A 19891-nucleotide genomic window follows, 5' to 3' on the forward strand; every position below is an offset into this window, starting at 1 on the left:
AGTCCTTGCTCTGCTCCCCACCACCCCAGCTCTTCCCCAAAGTACTGCCAGGAGCTTTAAAAATACCTTCAGACCAGCATGAGGGGGGGTCACAGCAAAAACAAGAATGTCATGAATTTTTATAGCTACTAGAAAAAGACTGTGTAAAGTGGCATTAGATGTCTCATTTTAAAACAAAATAAACCACCTAAATTCCCTGTAGGAGGTGACGTGCAGCACTGTCTCTAACTGGCTTGTGTCCGGCCGTCACCCCGTAGATGGCGTTTCCCCGTCTGACCTGGTGGGTGCTGCCTGGGGGCAGCCGCGTTCCTGTGCCTGGGGTCCTTCCAGTACCGCTCTTTTTGGAAAAGAAAAGAACATCTGCCAACATGTATCAGTTATAAATGCTATTTTAATAAAAAGTTACATGAAACTTGAACTGGTTGTTTTGTTTCTTCTAATGTGAGTTACTGGTGCAGTCAGCCATGTAAGGACATCCTGCAAAAGCCTCTCCCTGCTTCAAGTCTGTCAAAGCCAAACCAGTAAACAAGATTTTAAAAGATTTCTACTTTGAATTTCTCATGACACTATAAAGCAGTTACTTTACTTAAAAGTTGCACTTAGAGCAAAATTGGATCTAAGGACAAGTAAACTGCCCCAAAAGTATGGAAAACAATGTAATCCAGAGTTCATCTGTAAATGTCTTGACCCCAAACTGCATTATTTTTCAGAAAAATAAGATGATCATAGTTGCACTTCTTGTGGAATTAGACTTTATTACATTGCACAGCTGAAAAGTAGCAAATTTTTTATAATATTCTAGTAAAAGGAACAGAGTTGTTTAATTGAAAAATAAAAAAAATAAAGTTTTTAACTCAGAACTGTTCACAGAGGAATTATTTTAACAGATCTCAGTATCTGCTTTTGTTCCGTCTGCCATCACGTGGCTGAGGTCAGTACTGAGGCAGCCTGCACGCTGCAGTGATGGTCAGGGGCCTGGCCGCTGAACAGGGGCCAGGGAAAGTCATAGTTTCCAGCATTCTGGAAAGTCTGGTTTTAGTGTATTCCAGTGACATTTTAAATACTTATTCTATAAAAGTACTGCGTTGCTTGTCTGAAAGTTCTATAAAACAAAGTAATATTGGAAAACAATCCATTCAATTATTGATTATATAATTGATTCTAAAGACATACTTGTGTTCTTGAGATCTGCAATGAGCTTCTTAAAATTACCGCTTATTAATAACTTCTTCTTTCAGTTTTTCTGCAAGCATTTTCCTCTTCTGCAGTAACCTTTGCTTCTCTTCTGACATTTCCTAAAGACAAAGTGGAAAGAAACACAACACTGATAAACTGCGTGGCTTTCCTGGGAGACATCCTGAGTGGCTTTCCTGGGAGACATCCTGAGTGGCTTTCCTGGGAGACATCCTGACTTCTAACGTGAACCGCTCCCCCGGTGTGAGAGCGTGGGGCGGGGCTGGTAACACCACTTGCAAACCTGAGGCTGCAGCAGCCGTCCTTCACACTCACCAGCATCATATATATATATATAAAAAAAAAAAAAAGTATTACTGTTCCATCTCTGCAGCAGCAGATCACAGGATGCGGCTGACTGGCTCTGCACAATCTGCCTTTTTTCCACACCTCAGCTTAACCTGGGGCTGCCCAGTCATTCCTGAAGTTCCCCAATCAAGTGTTCTGAGCATAATAAAATGCTCAGCCACTCTGAAAAATACCCGAGCTGACAGGAGGCCCTCTGTCTTAAATACATGGTTCTGTAAAGAAAAGTAATTACTTTTTTTTAAAAAAAAAAACAAAGAAAACCAAAACAGTAACACCTGCACAGAACAATGTAATAATGTCATCTACTCGTTTCCTTACTTGTGTTGAGAGCTTTCACGCATTTATTTTCATATAAATGTAGATCAAACCTACTTGTGGTAACCATAACGATGATTAACAATAAAAAGTTGGGTTTTTCCTGATAAAGATGTCTGTATCAGTAGGGATTTGGGGGATTTTTTATGGCTGTATTTTCTTTCCCCAATAGGATTTACCTTTTCTTTTTCTCCCCAAACTAGGTTTTCTATCATCCCCACAGCTCAAGGATTTTTGTGATTTTAGCACTTGTTTCAAGTCAAGGAACGTGTCTGTTCACTCCCTAAGCAACTTCACACACGCCTCTGAACAGAGAACAGCCTTTGCACAAAGGCAACCTTGAAGAATGGGCAAACTGCCAGCGGGGCTGCTTCCAGCAGCACAGCATTCTCCTGCCCCACGCTTCCAGCCCTCCCACGGACCTGGTTTTTCTGTTGGCAACTGGGTGGACAGCAGCATCCACCCTTCAGAGGGCCTCGTCTTTCTAAAAGGTACCATCACCACAGTGCTTCCATTCCAGTGCTCGATGCACAGAAATCAACGATTTCTCCATTTTAAATAAGCACAAAACTCTCAAGAAAAAGAGCAAAAGAACAGAGCAAATTTGTTACCTCTGTAAAATAAGACTTTGCAAAAGAAAAATGTTTCTCCTGTTTCAGCTGGGGAAAAAAAAAATCCCAGAGATTTAAGGGAGCCCAAACAGTAGGTCACAGCTTAGGAAAAAACCAGTATTTTAGCTGTTCATAAACTTAATCATGAGGATTTGGTGATACAGAAGCAAAATAATGCTAACAATCACTAAAACCTCTAGCCTATAAGCTTCTGCAAAAGGAGTAGCTTGGAAATGCTTCCTCTCTGCTTCCCCCACTTGGGTTTCTTATTCTGCTGCAATACTCAGCAGCAACACTGACATTGTCACTGAAATCATCTGTGTTTCTTCTATAAAGTGGTCACGATGATTTAAATGTTTGAATCCTTCACCTCCTTAGGAGACGATTCCTCTTCTTTCTGCTCAGAGTTTGATGGTGACAGTACATTATTTCTTGACTCTTTCTTTGTAGCCATCAGCATGTCTCGTTTCTTCTTCAGGTAGTCCTCTCGTTGCTTCAGCTGCTGTTTTTCAAGTTCTGACAAATTCTGGAATTATTTTTTCAAATACATTTTGAAATTAATTTTTGGTCTGCATGTTATGCAAGATAAAAGCATTTACATCATATCTGCCTCCAAAATGACTAGCTAACAAAAAACAAACAAACAAAAAATCCAAGCTGAAGTTTCAAGCCAGAGCACTCTACTAAGAAAACATCACCAGTCAAAGGCTGAATGCTGAATTCTAGCCTAAAACTGGAATGATAATCTGAACTTTATGCAAATTAAACTAATACTATAAAACAGTATTTGCATGCTGGTTTTAAAAAAAAGAAATACACCACAAAACCCACCACCTGATTAAAATAATAGAAAAATATTATATATATATATATATAAAAACTACTGTCTTACATACATATTCTAAATGTAATCCTATCTTTTTGCTTTCGAGTTCTATGTTTGGGCGATTTTCTTGTTTGTTTTAAACTTACAGGTCCTTTCATCCCAGCCTTTTGCGCTGCATTTTCTGAACATTTTCCAGCTGACCTTTTCTTAATGTCGTCTTTCCCTTTGGTACAAGATGGCTGAGGTAAGCTTTCTGTTCCTTTTGGTAATGGCCGCACTGGTTTTAAGTCCTCCCTTGCATATTTCTGAGATTCCTCTATGCAGCAATTTTTACAGAGAAAGCAATTAGAAAAAATAGAAATACATAAGAAAATTTTATCAGTGTTTCTTCCGATACCTAGATGTCTCTTCTGATTAAATGGAAAACTTTAAAAAACCAACACATTCCTCCCCTTTTTATTAATAAAACTTACTTTCAAACTAACGTAGATATTGTATTTGCACAACGGAAGCAATTAAGTAACACTTTACATCCTAAGTACCTCTACTGCAATGAATTATAAGTTGTTAAATGCTTGGAAGTATGACGTCACGCTCAGTGTTCCAGGAGTCCGTTCACACTGAGACTGTACTTGCCACTTCTGTCTGGCATGCCAAGGCGCTGATGGGCAGCAGGCAAGGCACGCTTCAGCCCACTGCACGTACGAGTGTACCGCTTCAGCCTTCAGCCTCACAGCAAAGAATCAGGCGCTCCAGCACCTCAATGTCTTTCCAGTAGTGCAGGGCCACTCGCGACTTTCTTGTAGCGAGTATCTTCCCCTCCCTATCAAGCCTTGTGCAAGATCACAGTCCTGCACAATATCCTGTTCTCCTGGCATATGTCCAAGACCAAAAGTGCCTGTGCTGGAAAAGAAAAGTGAGCCTGTACCGACGCCGGCTGTGCCCCTCATACCTCCACAGGGACCAAGGTTAGTTGTACCTTGCATCCCACTTGCCATCTTGGAGATCATGGAGTCATCAAGGTTATTGATGTCAAAGTCAAAGCCTCTCCAGTCACCAGGCTGTAGAGCAGGGTGTGTTTTCAGAACTTTACTAAGACTTTGCTTGACTTTACCTACTACTACTCCTGAGTAAGGCAAGCTGCTGCTCCTACTGTATTTTTATTAAAAATTAAGAGCCTTTTGACTGTTTTAAACTATGTCTGAAAATATCCACATAAAGGCAAGAATCCAGGTAGTGAAATACAAATCTTACTGTGTTCAGTTTGAGTCCATCCATTATATCCAAGTTGATACAACTGAATGTAGCTGATTATAATTCTACAGTGCTGTAATTTTTTGTTGTAATGCTGAGAACTTGCATGAGGATTAAGGTACGAGTACTCTCCTTGGTCTCTACCAAGGAACAGACGGCAAAGCTAGCTCCACCAGCGCTAGTGCAGGGTGAACGCCACTCAGTTGTTTCTTTAGGTTAGAGCAAGCAACATACATTTAGCTCTTCAACATTGCTGCTTTCTTTAGTACAGAAAATTACAAGATACATAGTTGCAAAAAGGTAGGAAAAAAAGCAAAGCAAAGGAAATGTTATTCAAAGTACAGAAAAACAAACCAGGACAGAAATGTAAAACCAAGGTCAGGCTGAAGAATTTGCATTTCACTGAATTATGTCTGCTGGAAGTCTTGATGCTCTAAAGAATGTCTTTTGGGGACAGATACAAGTTCTTAGAGGCACTGTGAGAGGTCAGAGTTAAAATTGCTAGAAAAAATTCCTCACACTATAGCTGTCTGGTTAAAAAAGCAGAGGAAAAGAAACCCCAAAAGCACACACTGCATGCCAAATACCTACACTATAACCAACATGATGATTAAGGAACGCTACTTACCAGAAAGCAGCTCTTTGAAATGTGTGGTGTGTATGTAAGTGTACACTGTGGCTGTCCATACCGCAAACACTCAAACTGGAGATGTTTGTGTCTTAGCAGTCAGTACCTGTAGGATGTGATTATAGGACCCTCAGTGTCACTTAACCCATGAACCTGAAAAGATACTGAGAAGAGAGGGGGAGGAGGGTGTATAGTGAAGTTACAAATAGACAGCATATCTCAAAGAATTACAGTTACTGGTACATAACTTTTTTTTTTTCCTTTGAGAACTTGTCTATATGTACATTCACGCTGTGGGTGGCTAAGCAACACACTTTTCCATGTGGACAATTACTTCAGAATCTTCTCAAAATGCAAGCACGCAGGACCACTCCAGCAGCCGCTGTGTCCTCCTTATCGATAGCACAATACACGTGGCTCAGCGCGAACTCGAGTGCAACTTCTGAAGCAGCTGCCCTGCAGGTACCTGGAGCAGGAAGTGTTCTCCAAGAATGCTGGAAAGGTCCCTTGCACTCCAAAGTGTTGAGAACGACCTTTACTATGAAATTCACCCTTCTGATCTCTCCACACTGCACAAGTTAGGTGGTCAAAGTACAGCAGGAATGGTTTGGCAAGCCCTAACCTGCAAATCATTTGTAAGGAGCTCATCAAAGTGAAATTAAGAAAATTAAGGCAAATACCATTAAATTTGAATTCATCATACAGTGGAAAACTTTAAGGGGTCCACAAACTGAAATCTTGGGTCTCAAGGTGAAGGGGAAATAGCAAAAAATAATAAAAGTGCTGTGTATCTGAAGGGAGAGAAACGTATGGCGGACTGGAGGGAACAAAAAACAAAGGAAAAGGAAAAGTGTTTTTCTGAGAGCTGGCTCATGCGAGGGCCATGTTGCCAAGGCAGATGACAGTCCCTGGGTACAGGATTGCCCCCCATGCTTGGGTCGAGAAAGGCAAGCTGTCCTGTTCCTTGGTAACGCAACCCTGCCAGTAATAACGCAGAGCCAGGACCCAAGCATAGGTCTGGTGGGCTGTGAGGGTCAGGGACCAGCCCAGGTGAGAGAAGACCAGGGCACAAACCCTTGGTGAAAGGTTCTTGCTGTTTCTGTTCCCAGAGTTGTATCTGGCACCAAGAGGAAGTCAGTCAAGCCGAGGATATGATCCCATTATCCGAGACGAACCTTTAGTTGGGAGCCCAGGTTTTAGAGGCGGGCAATCACAGGCTGCTCTGGAGGCTGGTCCTCTCAGTTCTTTGTGAGGAAGGGGCATGGAAGAAGATTCCCCATGCAGATTCTTCTTAATTTTTGCCACCACTACCCAAAACCACTTTTCTAGAAGACAATACTAGAGGATGAGCTGTGGCAAACTTTCTCAGTAGCCTCTTTGGACAGCTATGCTGCCACAAGATGCCAGGTCTGCAAGGACGAAGATTTCCAAGAAGCTGAACTTTTTGTAGACCTGTCTCTTCTTTGGCATTTAAAGAGCACGGCAATGCTCAGCACCAGCTGAGCAGGCACTTGGACAGCACAGATGTGCTGCGCTCAAGTGCAGAGAAGTCCTGACTCCTGAGCATCACGACCTCCTGTCTCTCAAGCCCAGGATTAAGTCCTCAGATTGGGTGTTTGCTAGATTCATGTGCCTTCCCCATGAATCAGGGAAGCAGCCACTGCAGGACCGACATAGTTTAGTGGTGGCACTACTGAGCGAAAAATAAGAGAACTAAGAGCAGGCTGGGAGAAGAGTGCAAGTATACCTGCAGGCCTTTTGCATACTTCCAAGGGTGGAAGGGAGAGAAGAGTTCAAATAAATGCCTCAGCCAAAGGACAGAAGGGATAACGGGGGAGGGGGGGGCGGGGGAGGGGGAACAACCACCATATTTAAAAAGGTCAGTGACAATTTTTTTTTTTCAGTTTCCTAATGTGAAACTGTGAAAGACACTAATTCAGTTCAAAAGAAGAGGGTCCTACAACCACTTCATCTGTTAATGGCCATCAAACGAAAAAGCAAGGAGCAAGTATGGCCCAAAGGTACTACCAAGGCTAAAAGTATCCAGCTCAAGTGTCTGCGGTATGAAAACTTCCGGTGTGAAAGCATACAGAGACAAGTAAGAGAGAAAGGAAAAATGTAACTGAAAGACAGCACAGGCTATTATTTCCCAAGGTTGGAACCGTCTTCTTCTAAGCGACCTTAGGATATCGTTACAAATTTTTCACAACCTCTTAAGACAGCAGATCCCACTGAGATGCAACCTGGTTTTGAACATCGACAACGTACACCCATATACATAGATATGTGTGTGTGTATACATACATACCTATATGTGCGTGTGCATGTATACACACACACACACATATATGCTTCTTGCCACCTAAGAATCTTCCTGCTTTCCTGAACAGGTCAGCACCCTTGTGCTTTAGCTGCAACACAAACATACCAAGGGCGCATTCATTACAACCAGCGATTCCTTTTATTCTCCTCCCTTAAAAGCACTGGCTTGGTCATGCTCTCCAGTAAATAATTATCTACAAACAATCCAGACCATTTTCACTACATAACTGGGGTAAAAACTACTTAAAAGAGCTCTCCGTGGCACTGTGAGTTGGCAAGTGTCACAATCCCACTCAAAAACAAAAAGGTAAAATTGAAAAGATTTAAATGAGTAACAAGAACCTGACCCAAACACAAAAAAGGTTCAGTTTGGTGATCTGACAATTCAGCTTGACAGCACAAGGTTAGTTCCTTCAGAAATGCTCGCTTGCTATGAAGAAGTGTTGTACAATTATACATTAAATCTATAATGGCCACACACAGGGAGAGAAAGCATAATATTTTAAGTAAATGATTCATAGTTGCTTACAGGAAACATTGTACTTAACAGTCGTGGCAGCATAAGCACAGTAAACTGAAAGAAGAAAACTGCTGTTGGACTCCTGTGTTTCTGCTCCAATTGGAGACGACTTAGAACATCGCTGAGTAACATACCAACTCTGGGTGGAAGGCATTTCTGCAGGCCACCCAGCATAAATACTCTGCTCAAAGCAGGGCTCACTTCAAAGATAGGATGGTTTACTCACAGCCTCATCCAGCCAAGTTCTTAAAACCTTGCTATGAGGGAACACTCCAATAATTTGAAAATAGTATCATATTGCACACTCAGCATTGCACTTCCCCATGGAGTTACCTAATGGAAGTTTTGGAGTTCCTTCAGAATCATCAGCTCCCTCCATGGACTCCTTCACTTTTATGGCTTCTCTTGAATCTCCTGGAGAACTGTAGCTAACATCTGGTGATTTAAGTTTACCACGTGCCTCAAATTAAAAAACAAACAAAACCAAGCATTACATTTTCCTGCCACTGCACCTCAGGGGCAAGAAAGCTCCCAAAAGGACTTTCAGTTAAAATTGTGTTGTTTACACTACATAGTCAAAACAAACAAAAGCAAACTACTTATTTTGGTTTACTAATAGGAAGGTTCTTACTGGCTTAGACTTGTCAGTCAGCATTTCTTATTTTAGTTCAAAACCTGTTCCCTAATCAATCACCAGAATTTAGCATATTAGGCAAATTAGTACCTTGTTTCCCAGCTACAAACAGATAATGGGGGGTGTGTGTGTGTGGGTGTGTGTGTGCCACACTTTGCTTGTGACTTTCAAGCAGACCTCTGTCCACCAGAAAAATACAATACAGTAAGAGAACCAGGAACGTACACCCAAGTTACCACAGAAACGGAGAAACAATCAGCTGAATGGAAACAATAGGTCTGGATAATCTCTGACACTATTGTTTCACTCCTATACTTGTCTGGGAAATCTTGACAATGTAGCCCACCTCTCAAAATTGTAAAGCCAGCTGGGATTTGCCCAGAAAGTGTCCATGCTGTTCATCAACCATCTAATTTATGTCAGAACACCCCAGCATTCATGAAAATATTATTTCATATTAAAACATTTTCTAACAAAAACGTATTCTTGAACGGTAAGTATCACCTTCTCCATCCAGATGAACTTGACTGGGGCCTCTGTAATCTATCTTGTTTATCAAGAATATTGATACTCTTGGCTGGCTTGAATTTGCCTTGGCTGATTTTGATAAGCCTGCATCCTAATGTAACTGGAATTCTTAAAAGAGCCAAAGCTTGAGTTTCCCGGTTATTTTGCAAGAAATCCAGTAGAATGGGTGTCTCATTTCCTGGAATCTACCATAGTAATACCGGAAAGAAGTTTTGCCACCACTTTTCCACAGCATCACACACTGGGAGAGAGGTATAGTTTGGTAGAACGTCCCAGCTGTTCAAGTCTTGCATTCAATAGCATAGCCATCATCTGCACCTATCATGGGTTTTGAACTGGGGAGTGTCAACCTCCACAGCAGCCACTTTTGGTCTCCAGGCAGTTTCCTTTGTCAGTTCAGGCTGAAGAAACAGCACTTTCTCTTTTCAAATTTAGCAAGCTCAATTCCCTAATGACAGAAATGAACAAAAGAACAATTCTGCTCCCTTTTGAAACAGCCTACAATCCCAGCTATTTTTGTATGTTTTCCCAATGAAGGGGAGGTTTATTGCCACGATTCCACTGCAATTTATTTCAATTTCAATTTGTTTCTCAGTTGCTGAACAAATGGCAATTTAGCCAGTCCCCATTTACATTCAGTTACATGGTTTACTCTGATGGAGACCAAATGATGGTCTAACTTGGAGAGGATTTCTGGTTCCTGGTGATTAGGTTCTGGCACTACTGTGCAGACTTACTGCCCATGAAGTGATCCTTAAAATTCCTGAAGGATTATGAATGCTATAATCTCTAAGAAGCTTATACTTTGAAGTCTCTTTGATCTTGACAATATCAGTAATTCAGATGTTCTCTGGATCCAAAAGGTTGACATCCATTATCAGGATTTTAGAATTTTGATACCAAAGAGGGAATACGCTTACCACATGAGCTCTGCCAAATGGCCGATGGTTAACGGTGTCATGTATAGCGCTAGTGTCAATGATACCATCAGAAAAAACGTAAACAACAGAACAGACCTTTCAAAAGGAAGCATCAGTAAGACCCTCCTGAGAGACTGTTTGCTGAGGATGGTACACAGTGCCTTACAGTGACAGAATCAACACCCAGGACAGGAATATCAGAGTATTTCTTAATCATCAATATAACTCATCTGGAAAGGTAAGATACTCACTTCTTCAGTCCTCTTTCTTTCTTGCTCTATTTCATATTCTTCCTTAGATTTTCTGTAACACAAAATACAAGTAAATGCTCAAAACTTCTTTAGTGACTTGTAGGTAAATCTAGCACTGATTAAATATTTGAGGGCTATCAAAACAATTACAACATAATACAAATTTGTTAGTATCCAAAATACTCCCATGACTTAAGTGAAAAGGCACTTATAATAGAAATAAATAATTATGATAAACACACAGAAGCCACCATCCCCAGTCTACCTTTCTCTGTGCAAAAATAATAGCGTAAGAATTTCCAGGGCTTATCTATCCCTTGTTTCATCTGCTCATTTAAAGACAGGAAGGGAAGCATTTCCAGAATACAGAGGGAAAATAGCATAAATTAATATAATGTAAATGGATTAATCTGCTATTATTTCAGATTATGCTTATATATATGTGAACTGGGAGTGGAGGAGAACCTATAGAAGTTGTGTCAGTCCTCACACATCATCTTAGATCACAGCGACAGTCGTTGAACTCAACTAAGAAGGAAGCTATAGAAAGGTATAAGGCCTACTTCAAAACCAGAATTTGCCTTTCCAAGGCTTTATTGTTTAGGGTGTTCCCTGAATGAATTACAGCTATGTCCAGAGACATCGACCCCAGGGCTAACTTTAGTTCTACCTGGAGATTCAGGGGAGGATGGAAAGGATGGGGCTCAAAGTTGCACGTCATTCTACGCATCATCAAGACACTTCATCGTGGCAGAGCAGTTCTCCCTGAGTCTTCAATATTCCTGATCACACCCACTGTCTAGCACCATTCATTTTCTCTTAGGTAGGATTTTGACAAGAACATTCATGTCATCTGTGTGATGAAGGTGGCCTCCTGGAAAAGGCTAGAAGAGTTAGGTCCTACATACCTTTATTTTTTATTTTAAAGTAACATACAAAGAAGGACAGATTCATTTTGTACCTTAGAACCTCCCTCAGTATCTTCATTTCTTCTTCTTCAATTTCACTGAATACATCAGAACCCTCTGTCAAACAGTCGGGCAACACACCTATAAAAAAAACCATAGCACAATTTATGCATTACTCTAAAGAAAATTACTTTGCCTGAAGAATGATGCCAAATGGAGCACAGAGAGAACAAAGAAAAAACAAAAACAAACAAACAAAAAACCCCCATCTAAGTCTTCCTCCTTTAACTGTTTCCAAAAGGATTCTGGATCCTAGGCATCAAGCTGCTAGCAGCAAAAAGGCAAAGGTTTCTGAACAATGATTTGACGTCTAAGGGTAAAGCATAAATCATACTCTGCATTGACCACTATATGGCATTTCCTACAGACTGCAGTTCAGCCATGGCTAACAACCATTTTCAAATTTATCTGTTGTATGAAAGTTAAAGTTCCAAAATTATTTCCTGAAAAAAACATGCATGCAGAAGTCAAAACAAAATGGTAAAACTTTTTTTTTTACATGGAAGAAAGGAGTGGGTAGATGAAAATTCTTTCAGAAACATCAACAGACCAGCAAAGTTGGATGTAAATTATTTTCTCTTCTCTAAAAGTGTGCATGTATTAGCACAATGAAAGCCTTCTGCTTTCTATATGGATTTTTCAGATGCAACTGTACGGTGTGAATTGCAAAGTTAGGCACAGCAGATAGCACAGCATCATTCCTTTGTAAGTAGCATAGTTCAAACTATCAGTGTTGTCTTTGTTGATGAACTGATAATAATTGCTTTAACACTCAAAATTAGCACAAAAATTCATTAACAAAACCTAAGTCTAAGCCAAGTTTCACAGAAAAAAATTACACAAACAGAACTGGAAAATCGGTTAATTTAGAAAGGAACATAGAGACAGCTGTCACTGAGAACGCAAGCCAAGGACTAAGCAATGAAATCCTAGTCCCAGTAAAATCAACTGAATTACTTTCATTAACTGAACCAGTACTCTATACTCGCTTATAAATGGATTACACAGTCATCAAAAGAACGCTAAAAAGGATGAAGTGAAACCCCACATTTACCACTCCTTACCATTTCTTTCTTTAATGATTCTAATAGCTTGCAATTGCATTTCAATATTTTTCTGTACCATCATTTTTTTAAATAGTCTAAAATCTTCTGCTGCCAACACTGTTTGCAAAATGGCCTGTGGGTGGGAAGATATGCACAAAATTAAAACCCCTAAAGAAATCTTAATATAATTTCAAGCAGACTGAGATGGTTAAGATTTAAATTCAGTGGAGCATGTTTTTAATACTTATACTTAATACTCCTATCTGTCTTTTTTTCCAGCCATACAAGTTGAGCTAATAGTCAAGAAGATAATTTGATGGTTTATGTCTTTAGATTAACATGTCTACAATATTATCACAAAACCTGGAGGGGTCCCCTGTCTAAGATTACAACTGCAATTCATTTGACTTCCTGAACAAATGCATAAGCTTGAGTGAGGAATGCACACTCTGAAGAAGTTTGTTACACATCTAGGAGGAGATATGTCAACAAAGCCCAATTTAAACCAGCAGCAGAAGCTCCCACTCCTCTGCCCGACATACCCAAAATATTCTGAAAGATATCTTTGGGCAGGTGAAGGGCTGCCTAAACATGCCTCAAGGCCAATGTTTGTCTTACAGATTTTACTGTTTTATTACAGAGGAAAACATTTTTTATTTCATGGAATATGTCTACTGTTTTAATCTTTGTCTGCTGCTGTAAACAGACTGAAGACTAAAACTGACAAATAAGCAAATAAAGGTGGCAGAAATACCCTAAGCTTAGAGGTTTGTTTTAAAACACACAAAGCACAGAAGATTAATCTCAAAAGGTGCCTGACACCACACAAGTATCTGTCATTATTTTCAAGATGCACATTTTTCTGGTCAAAGTTCATAATACAAACACACACATTATGTTTTAGAAAACTACACTTTTACCAAGTAAAGTTTTCCAAGTTTCATCTCTACCCTGCTGTATTAGTGAAAATAGAAAGCTAAAAATTGAATCTGTACCTTCCTTAACAAAGGAAAATACCTGTGAAGTGCGTGTCTTTGCAAGAGGAGATGAAAAAGCCTCTTGAAATTTCTCTTCATTAATTCCAACTTCTTTAAGATAGTCTTCTAATAATTTTTCAACCTATAAAAAAGTATAAGCCTTACTTTCTAAGAGGTTTTTCCCTAAGGATCGTATTAATTTTTTTTTTATAACTGTACATTCTTTTCTGCTGGCATTGTCTTTTTTAAACTCAAATGAAGATCACTGCAATAATATAATTGATTTTTCTGATACATCAGGCCTTGTTTACTTTCATGAACTGTTTTCATTGCTAAATTTGGTAACTACTTAATTTAGCTTCTCCAATTTCCAAGAATTTCTCTTCCTCCACCTTTTCCCCAGACTCCTGGCTAGTATTCCTCACCAATTTTTGCCCTGTGGGTAAAAGCACTTGTTGTCAGTCTGTGTGTCTGAAACCCTCCAGGGTCACAGCAAAAATGGATGTTGGTCTGTATTTATTAAGTTGACGCTTTTTTAACACCACATATTACTAATCCTTGTTAGAAAAAAATTTTTTTTTAGAAATCAGTATGCATTGGTTTATAGGTATTTTAAGCATGCTCCACACATCTCCTGTAGTTTTTTCTGACAATTGAAAGTTAACTCAAAAGATTTACCAGGCTCATCAGTGAACAAAATAGAAGTTATACACATTTCTCAGACACTGTGCTGTTTGTCATTTTAACTTGACAGAAAATCTGAATATTATCAAGCTTCTAAGTACAGTATTTTAGCTCGTGGATTTATTAATCTTAATGAAAAATAAGTAACATGGCATAAGAGATATGACTGTTGAAGCTTCTTTTCTACTATCTTGTGTTTAAGCATAAAAATGCGTAAGACGGCTACGACTCAAAGGACTTCTAAATAACAATTATAACAGGCAATGTTAGAAAACTAAATAACAAAAGATAGCACAATTAAAATTTCATCTAAATACTGCTTTAACACTTTAAATTGTATTTCTTAGAAATCTATCACAAACAGGGAATAATGCTCACCAGAGCTTGGTACTCCTTATAAATTTCTGTGTAAGACAACTTGCTTTCTTCTTCATCATCAAAAACTGTGGGGAAAAATAAAAACACAAAACACACACACACATTTTGGGGTTAGTTTACACACCACAAATTAACTTACGCTTTAGAGCGAAAGATTAACCTTTACAAGGTAATATATTTAATTGCATGAAATAATTGGCCATTATTGATTAAAATAATGTATTTTTCCACACATTCAGGCTAAGCACGTACTTTTGGTAATTTAATGTAATTAAATTAATACCAGGAAAACTTATTGTAATAACAGAAGCAGATTTCTAAGCAAGCTGAGGATTCAGCAGACACATACACTAAAAAGCCAGATTTAGTATAAGAAAAGTAAGATTTACTGTAAGAACTACCATATGAACTTGTGCAAGGCTGTTCTAAGACAGCAGGTGAACAGATATAAAGCAGGAAGATTCTCTTCCCCCCCCCTCCCCCAGGTATTTACATGGAGGATGTATTAATGACTTAAACCAAATTTTTTTACAATGCCATTCATTTAGCGAGAATTAAAGGTGAGGCAGGAAAATGAGACCATGCCTGCACAAAAACAGATAACCCCAAAAAAGGAAATCTGCTGCAGGGAAGTTTTTTTAATTGTATCTATCCTGATTTAGACAAAACGAGCATCTGTATAGTAAGGGCCATATTAATTATATGCATATAAGTTCATATTAAGAACTCTCGACTGGAAATATCAAACTAATGATCTCTACACTGCAGGACAGATGGAAGAAGCAGAAAATAAGAGAAACTGGAAACTAGGGTTTGGGGTTTTTTAATTTACATTTTTTTCAAGTCAACAAAGAACAGAGGTAATATAAGACCTAGCAATTAAAGCAGAGGCTTATAAGTAAGACTTTCTCAATCCCTGTCAAGATTAGCCACTACATATTGGACAAGTCACTTCCCATATGCATTCTTTGAAGTCATTGGAAGAATGGGAATTCTGCTTAAATTGGTGAGTGTGATTTATTTCATACAGACACACATCATCTCTGATGGTAGGTGGTACTGACGCACGTAGAAGTAGTATAACCTTCACTCAAATTTAGAATTACTTTTAGAAAGCATTATTTCCCAGCTGTGACAGCCCTGAGGCAATGTTACTCTGAACCTTGATAAAAGCATGATGCAAGATGTCTGTTCCTAAAACAAAGTACTTGCACCACTTCCTAACAACTTACAGCAATGCAATGATAGAAATCTAATCAAACAACTCAGGCCCTCTAAATAAGCAAGGGAAACTTGCTTTTTAAATGACATAATCTGGAAAACAGCATTTGCTTCCGTTTCATTTTTGCACAAGGGAAATTATTTTAATGAAGGGATTCTTTTTAAAAAGAAAAGCTTTAAAAATATGTAGGAATAAATTCAAATGGTAGAAAAAGTACTACAAATCTTACTCTAAAAATGTTCAGCTCCTGCGGTGACCATCATCTTACCAAACCCAAGAGGGTGAAGACACTTAACTGCCTCTATTGTCTTCTGCATCTCCTCCCCTCCGAGGGATGTCCCTTACAGCTCTTGCAGATCCCAATCTTTGTCTCAGTTTCTCTGTTTCCTTCTACTTCCCACTGTTCCTCCCACACTGGGCACCCAAAGCGGAGGTGACACAGGGATGGCACTCCTCAGTATCCATGCAGACAGCTAGCCTCACACTGCCAAGGGGATGCTTCCAAGTCCTCCTCCTCCCACAGCTGCAGGACAACATGGAATGCAGAGTGGAAAGCCAGCACAAACTGCTCTCTGTTCTCAAGCTCTGAACAAAACCGGGATGAAATGCCAAGTAAAGCAAGCTGCAGTTAGCATCTCCCCTCTGAGTTAAATGGCATTAAGGAGTACTTTGAATCAAGATTTTGGATTTTCTTGAGTCAAGGCTTCTAAATCACGTAGTCATTATCGTCCTTAAAGTTTCTGCACAGAGTCTTTGGTTGTCCTACAGGAACCACTGTTTCAAATTAAGCTGGGAGACCCAGATAACCTGAGAGGCAACCTCATCATTCTCCTGTTCAAATTGAAAATCATTGCTATGACCCTTCAAATGGGATGAGTGCTAACTCAAGTTTGAGTTCTCCCCGCTAGACTATACCACTGACTCACCTGACCTCACAGACAAGAGCCAGTTAAGCAAACCTGAGGAAACTCTCATCTTTCTCCCCCAGTCCTCACTGACTGGTGAAGCAGCTCTGTGCTGGGAGGGAAGGGAGTCACAGGCAACAATATCCGTTTATTCCTTTTGTACCTTGTCTTTATCTTCTGGTGCTCAGAAGCTTATCAAGCTTATCCCTGTCCAAATGATGCTTCAATTAATACCTTGGAACAGGTAGAAGACCTCTTGCCCCAAATACATACTCACAGATTTAATTTCAATTTCACAGCCACATAAAAGGAATCAAGCCATAAGAAATTAATCAAGTACCCAGAAAGTGAGAGAGAGAGAAAGGAAGCTATCAACAGATAGAAAACCATCAGGACTGTTTATAAACTGAAGTGCAAGGACTTGGCCTAAGTAACTACAGTTCCAAAAAATTCAATCCCTTATCAAATACCAAAACTCAAATTCTATTTCTGAGGAATCACTAGCTACTGTCAGTTAATCAAAGTGTTGCTAATTTGCTTGTTCAGCCCAAAGACTAAATGTTTTGGGAATTAAAATAATTCTGTTCTGACAAAACGTCTCAGTACAAAAAAACCCAAAAAACAAAAAACCAGCAATGTAATCAGCACAGTACACTTATAGCGAGGAAAAGCAAATAGCACAGATACCTGCAACTAAAACTTCAAATTTAACTGTGTTTCTTGGCAACCCTAGCACTGCAGTAACAATTCTTGAGCCTTTTTTCTCAACAGTTTCCAAAAGTTGTCCAACACAGCACTCTTGTAGCACAAGTGATACCTTGGAAGATCATTTACTGCAAATGATTTCTCTACTTTGTTCCTCCAATTTCTTATGTAGAAACAAACAGGCAGGAAGCAACCATTATATAAGTCAGCCTCACACTACATGGAAATTTACAGAGGTTCCATAAATCTTCTTACTGCCAGTAAATTCCTCTCAACCTTCTAAAGAGAGATCATTGGTCCAGAGAGGGATAATCAATTCCCCCGATTCCTAAACCTAGACCCTTTGCATGATAACCAAAATAGCTGACCGACCTCAAATTTAGGCAGACTTTCCAAGAGAAGACTTCTAGTCTGGATTTCTCTGTTGCTTCCTAGCTCTAAAGAGTCTAGCAGCCTTCCTGTTCTCATTTCCTGAAAGGGTAGAAACGATTCAGGGTAACTAAGAAGCAACTCGTTTAGAAGCTGTGATCTGAATCAGAGGTGTGTTGCTTCACTGAATATGAGATAAAAATTCTTAATGGACCCTAACAAGAATGACTGCGTAACAAAAGACACGGCCAGGCCCTACTGAGGCCAACCATTACAGAAGCTGTTCTGGAGTCCACAGGAGGATGAAGGGGAAGGAGTTAAGTGTGAGTAGGCAGAATACTTTAATAGTAAAAACCATTTACTTTGAGCTTGATATTAGTAAGGCCCTAGAAGTAAAATGTGTTTGGAAGCCTGTGTTTCATGACTTCAGTATTTTAAAGTTAAAATTATTAATTAATCCTACATCCTGTCAAATGATACTAAAAGAACAGATCTTATCCACAGTAACCATATAAAGTTATCCTAAATTAGTCTATGGCAACATGCTTTAATACTTCTCATGCGTGAACGTCTGCAGGCTGGGTAGGACCACAGGCCATCATGTTCTCAACTCAAACATGGTTCTTTTTCTGCAAAAATCACAAAAGAAAGCTTCCTTTTTTTTTTTTTTTCCTTTTTCTTTAAAGGACTTCAGCAATGCTTTCAGACTTGCCCAAGTTGAAGTTGTAACTATTTTGCTACCATAAGGATACAGGTACTCTCCGGCAGCACAAAAAACATTCTGTAAGTAGTAGAACTAACGTAACCAAATTCCTGAAGCAGAAAGCCCATGTCCTCCTTTCCTCACTACATACATACCCCTATACGGGTCTCCTCAGGCACCTTCACACGGAGCCCCAGGCCTACCCCAGTGCCCCCCTCACTGCCTGTGCTTCCAGTTCACTCAGGCCGTTCCCCAAGTTACTCCACAACTCCCTCAGTTTCCTCTTGAGGAAGAGAAGGCAGTTTAACTAGAGTTGCTTCTGAGCTAAACTCACGCACAGGACCACCGACAAAACGTAACTGCGAACCGATGCCTTTTTAGTGCTGACTATCGTTTTTCTGAGGTAATAATGAACAGCTTCTCATCTCTTAACAGCCAACGTTTGCAAAATTGCCGGAATTTAACTTGGGCCTTGTACTCTCCCGTCCCACCGAACAGACGGCGATTTCGGTTGTACTGCCCAGTTTCCTAGGGCACACCACCTAGCCCTGGGGAAGCATTACAGGCCTCCCGCCGCGCCCCAGCCCCGTGAGGGCATTGCGGGACGCGGGACGCGGGCTCGCCCGGGCTCCGCGCGGTAAGCGCATGCCGTAATCCCCTGTACGAGCTAATGGACGCCACCCGCCCCATCCCGCCCAACGCCTGCCTCAGGGGAGCCGGCGCGCCCGCGCCAGGCGCCCCCTCCCCGCAAGCGCCGCCGGCTGCGCGGAGCCCGGGGCGCCCTCCCGGGGGTCGCTGCGGACCGGCGGGGGTGCGCCTGCTGCCCGCACGGAGCTCAGCCCACAGGGACACCGCGGCCCGGTGCCGGAGGCGGGGGCCTGGGCCGCGGCGAGGCCTGGCGTGCGGGCCCGCCCCAGCAGCCTCCCGGCGCCCCGCAGCCCCCCGCCGAGGCCCGGCGCGGGCGAAGGGGCTGCGCCCACGGGAAGCCCGGCCCGCCCCGGCCCCACCGCTCACCCTCGCACTTCTGCTCCATGAACTCCAGGATGGGGATGGACCAGGCGGGCCCCTGCAGGAACCCGGCGATGGTGTCCACCACCCACTCCACGTCGCCCTCCTCCTCCGCCGCCATCGCCGCGGCCGCCACGGGAGGAACGGCGGACGGTGCGGCGGCTGGAGCGCCCGCCCGTCGCTATAGCGACCGGCGTCACGGGGAGGGGACGCGCGCGCCTCACGTAGGCCCGGCGGCGGGAGCGCTCGCTGCGGTGGGGGCCGGCGGCCGGTTCTGGCGGCACCGTCGTTACGGGCGCTGCACAGCGGGAACGAGCAACGCCGCCCGAGCCTAGCTGAAGCTCCCGCTCCAGCCCGTGCGGTGCGGCGTGGGGGCTGGGCCCCGGCCGCTTTACGAGCGCAAGCGGGGGCAAGCCCGCGCCGCGGGGGCCGGTGCTGGGCCGCCGGCCGCGCCGCGCCTCCCACAGTGCGGAGCAATGAGGGAATAGAACTACTCACAACGCTCCTTACTCGCCCATCTCAAAGTGAGAGTAACCAAGCGCAGTAACGAGTCACCCAGCCAGGCCGTGGCTTCC

General features: G+C 41.6%; 1 protein-coding gene across 2 annotated transcripts; it reads right to left on the minus strand.

Annotated features, from left to right (window-relative positions):
- Window positions 1-209: 209 nt before the first annotated feature.
- CFAP36 (cilia and flagella associated protein 36) lies at window positions 210-19675 on the minus strand. Of its 2 annotated transcripts, XM_056357490.1 has the most exons (11): window positions 19323-19675; window positions 14405-14469; window positions 13383-13484; window positions 12384-12498; window positions 11313-11400; window positions 10352-10403; window positions 8352-8478; window positions 3441-3610; window positions 2839-2994; window positions 1174-1295; window positions 210-504 (listed from the first exon to the last, which is right to left on the minus strand). In XM_056357490.1, exons 1-10 carry the CDS (start codon window positions 19435-19437, stop codon window positions 1209-1211), a joined length of 1077 nt encoding a protein of 358 aa, XP_056213465.1. In that variant the 5' UTR covers window positions 19438-19675; the 3' UTR covers window positions 210-504; window positions 1174-1208. The 2 variants fall into 2 exon arrangements, with proteins under 2 accessions (XP_056213465.1, XP_056213464.1); XM_056357489.1 differs by lacking the exon at window positions 210-504 and having other exon boundaries at window positions 736-1295; window positions 19323-19674.
- Between the last annotated feature and the right edge of the window lie 216 nt (window positions 19676-19891).

The sequence above is a fragment of the Falco biarmicus genome, chromosome 12, assembly GCF_023638135.1.
Source record: "Falco biarmicus isolate bFalBia1 chromosome 12, bFalBia1.pri, whole genome shotgun sequence".
Taxonomy (NCBI): Eukaryota; Metazoa; Chordata; class Aves; order Falconiformes; family Falconidae; genus Falco; species Falco biarmicus.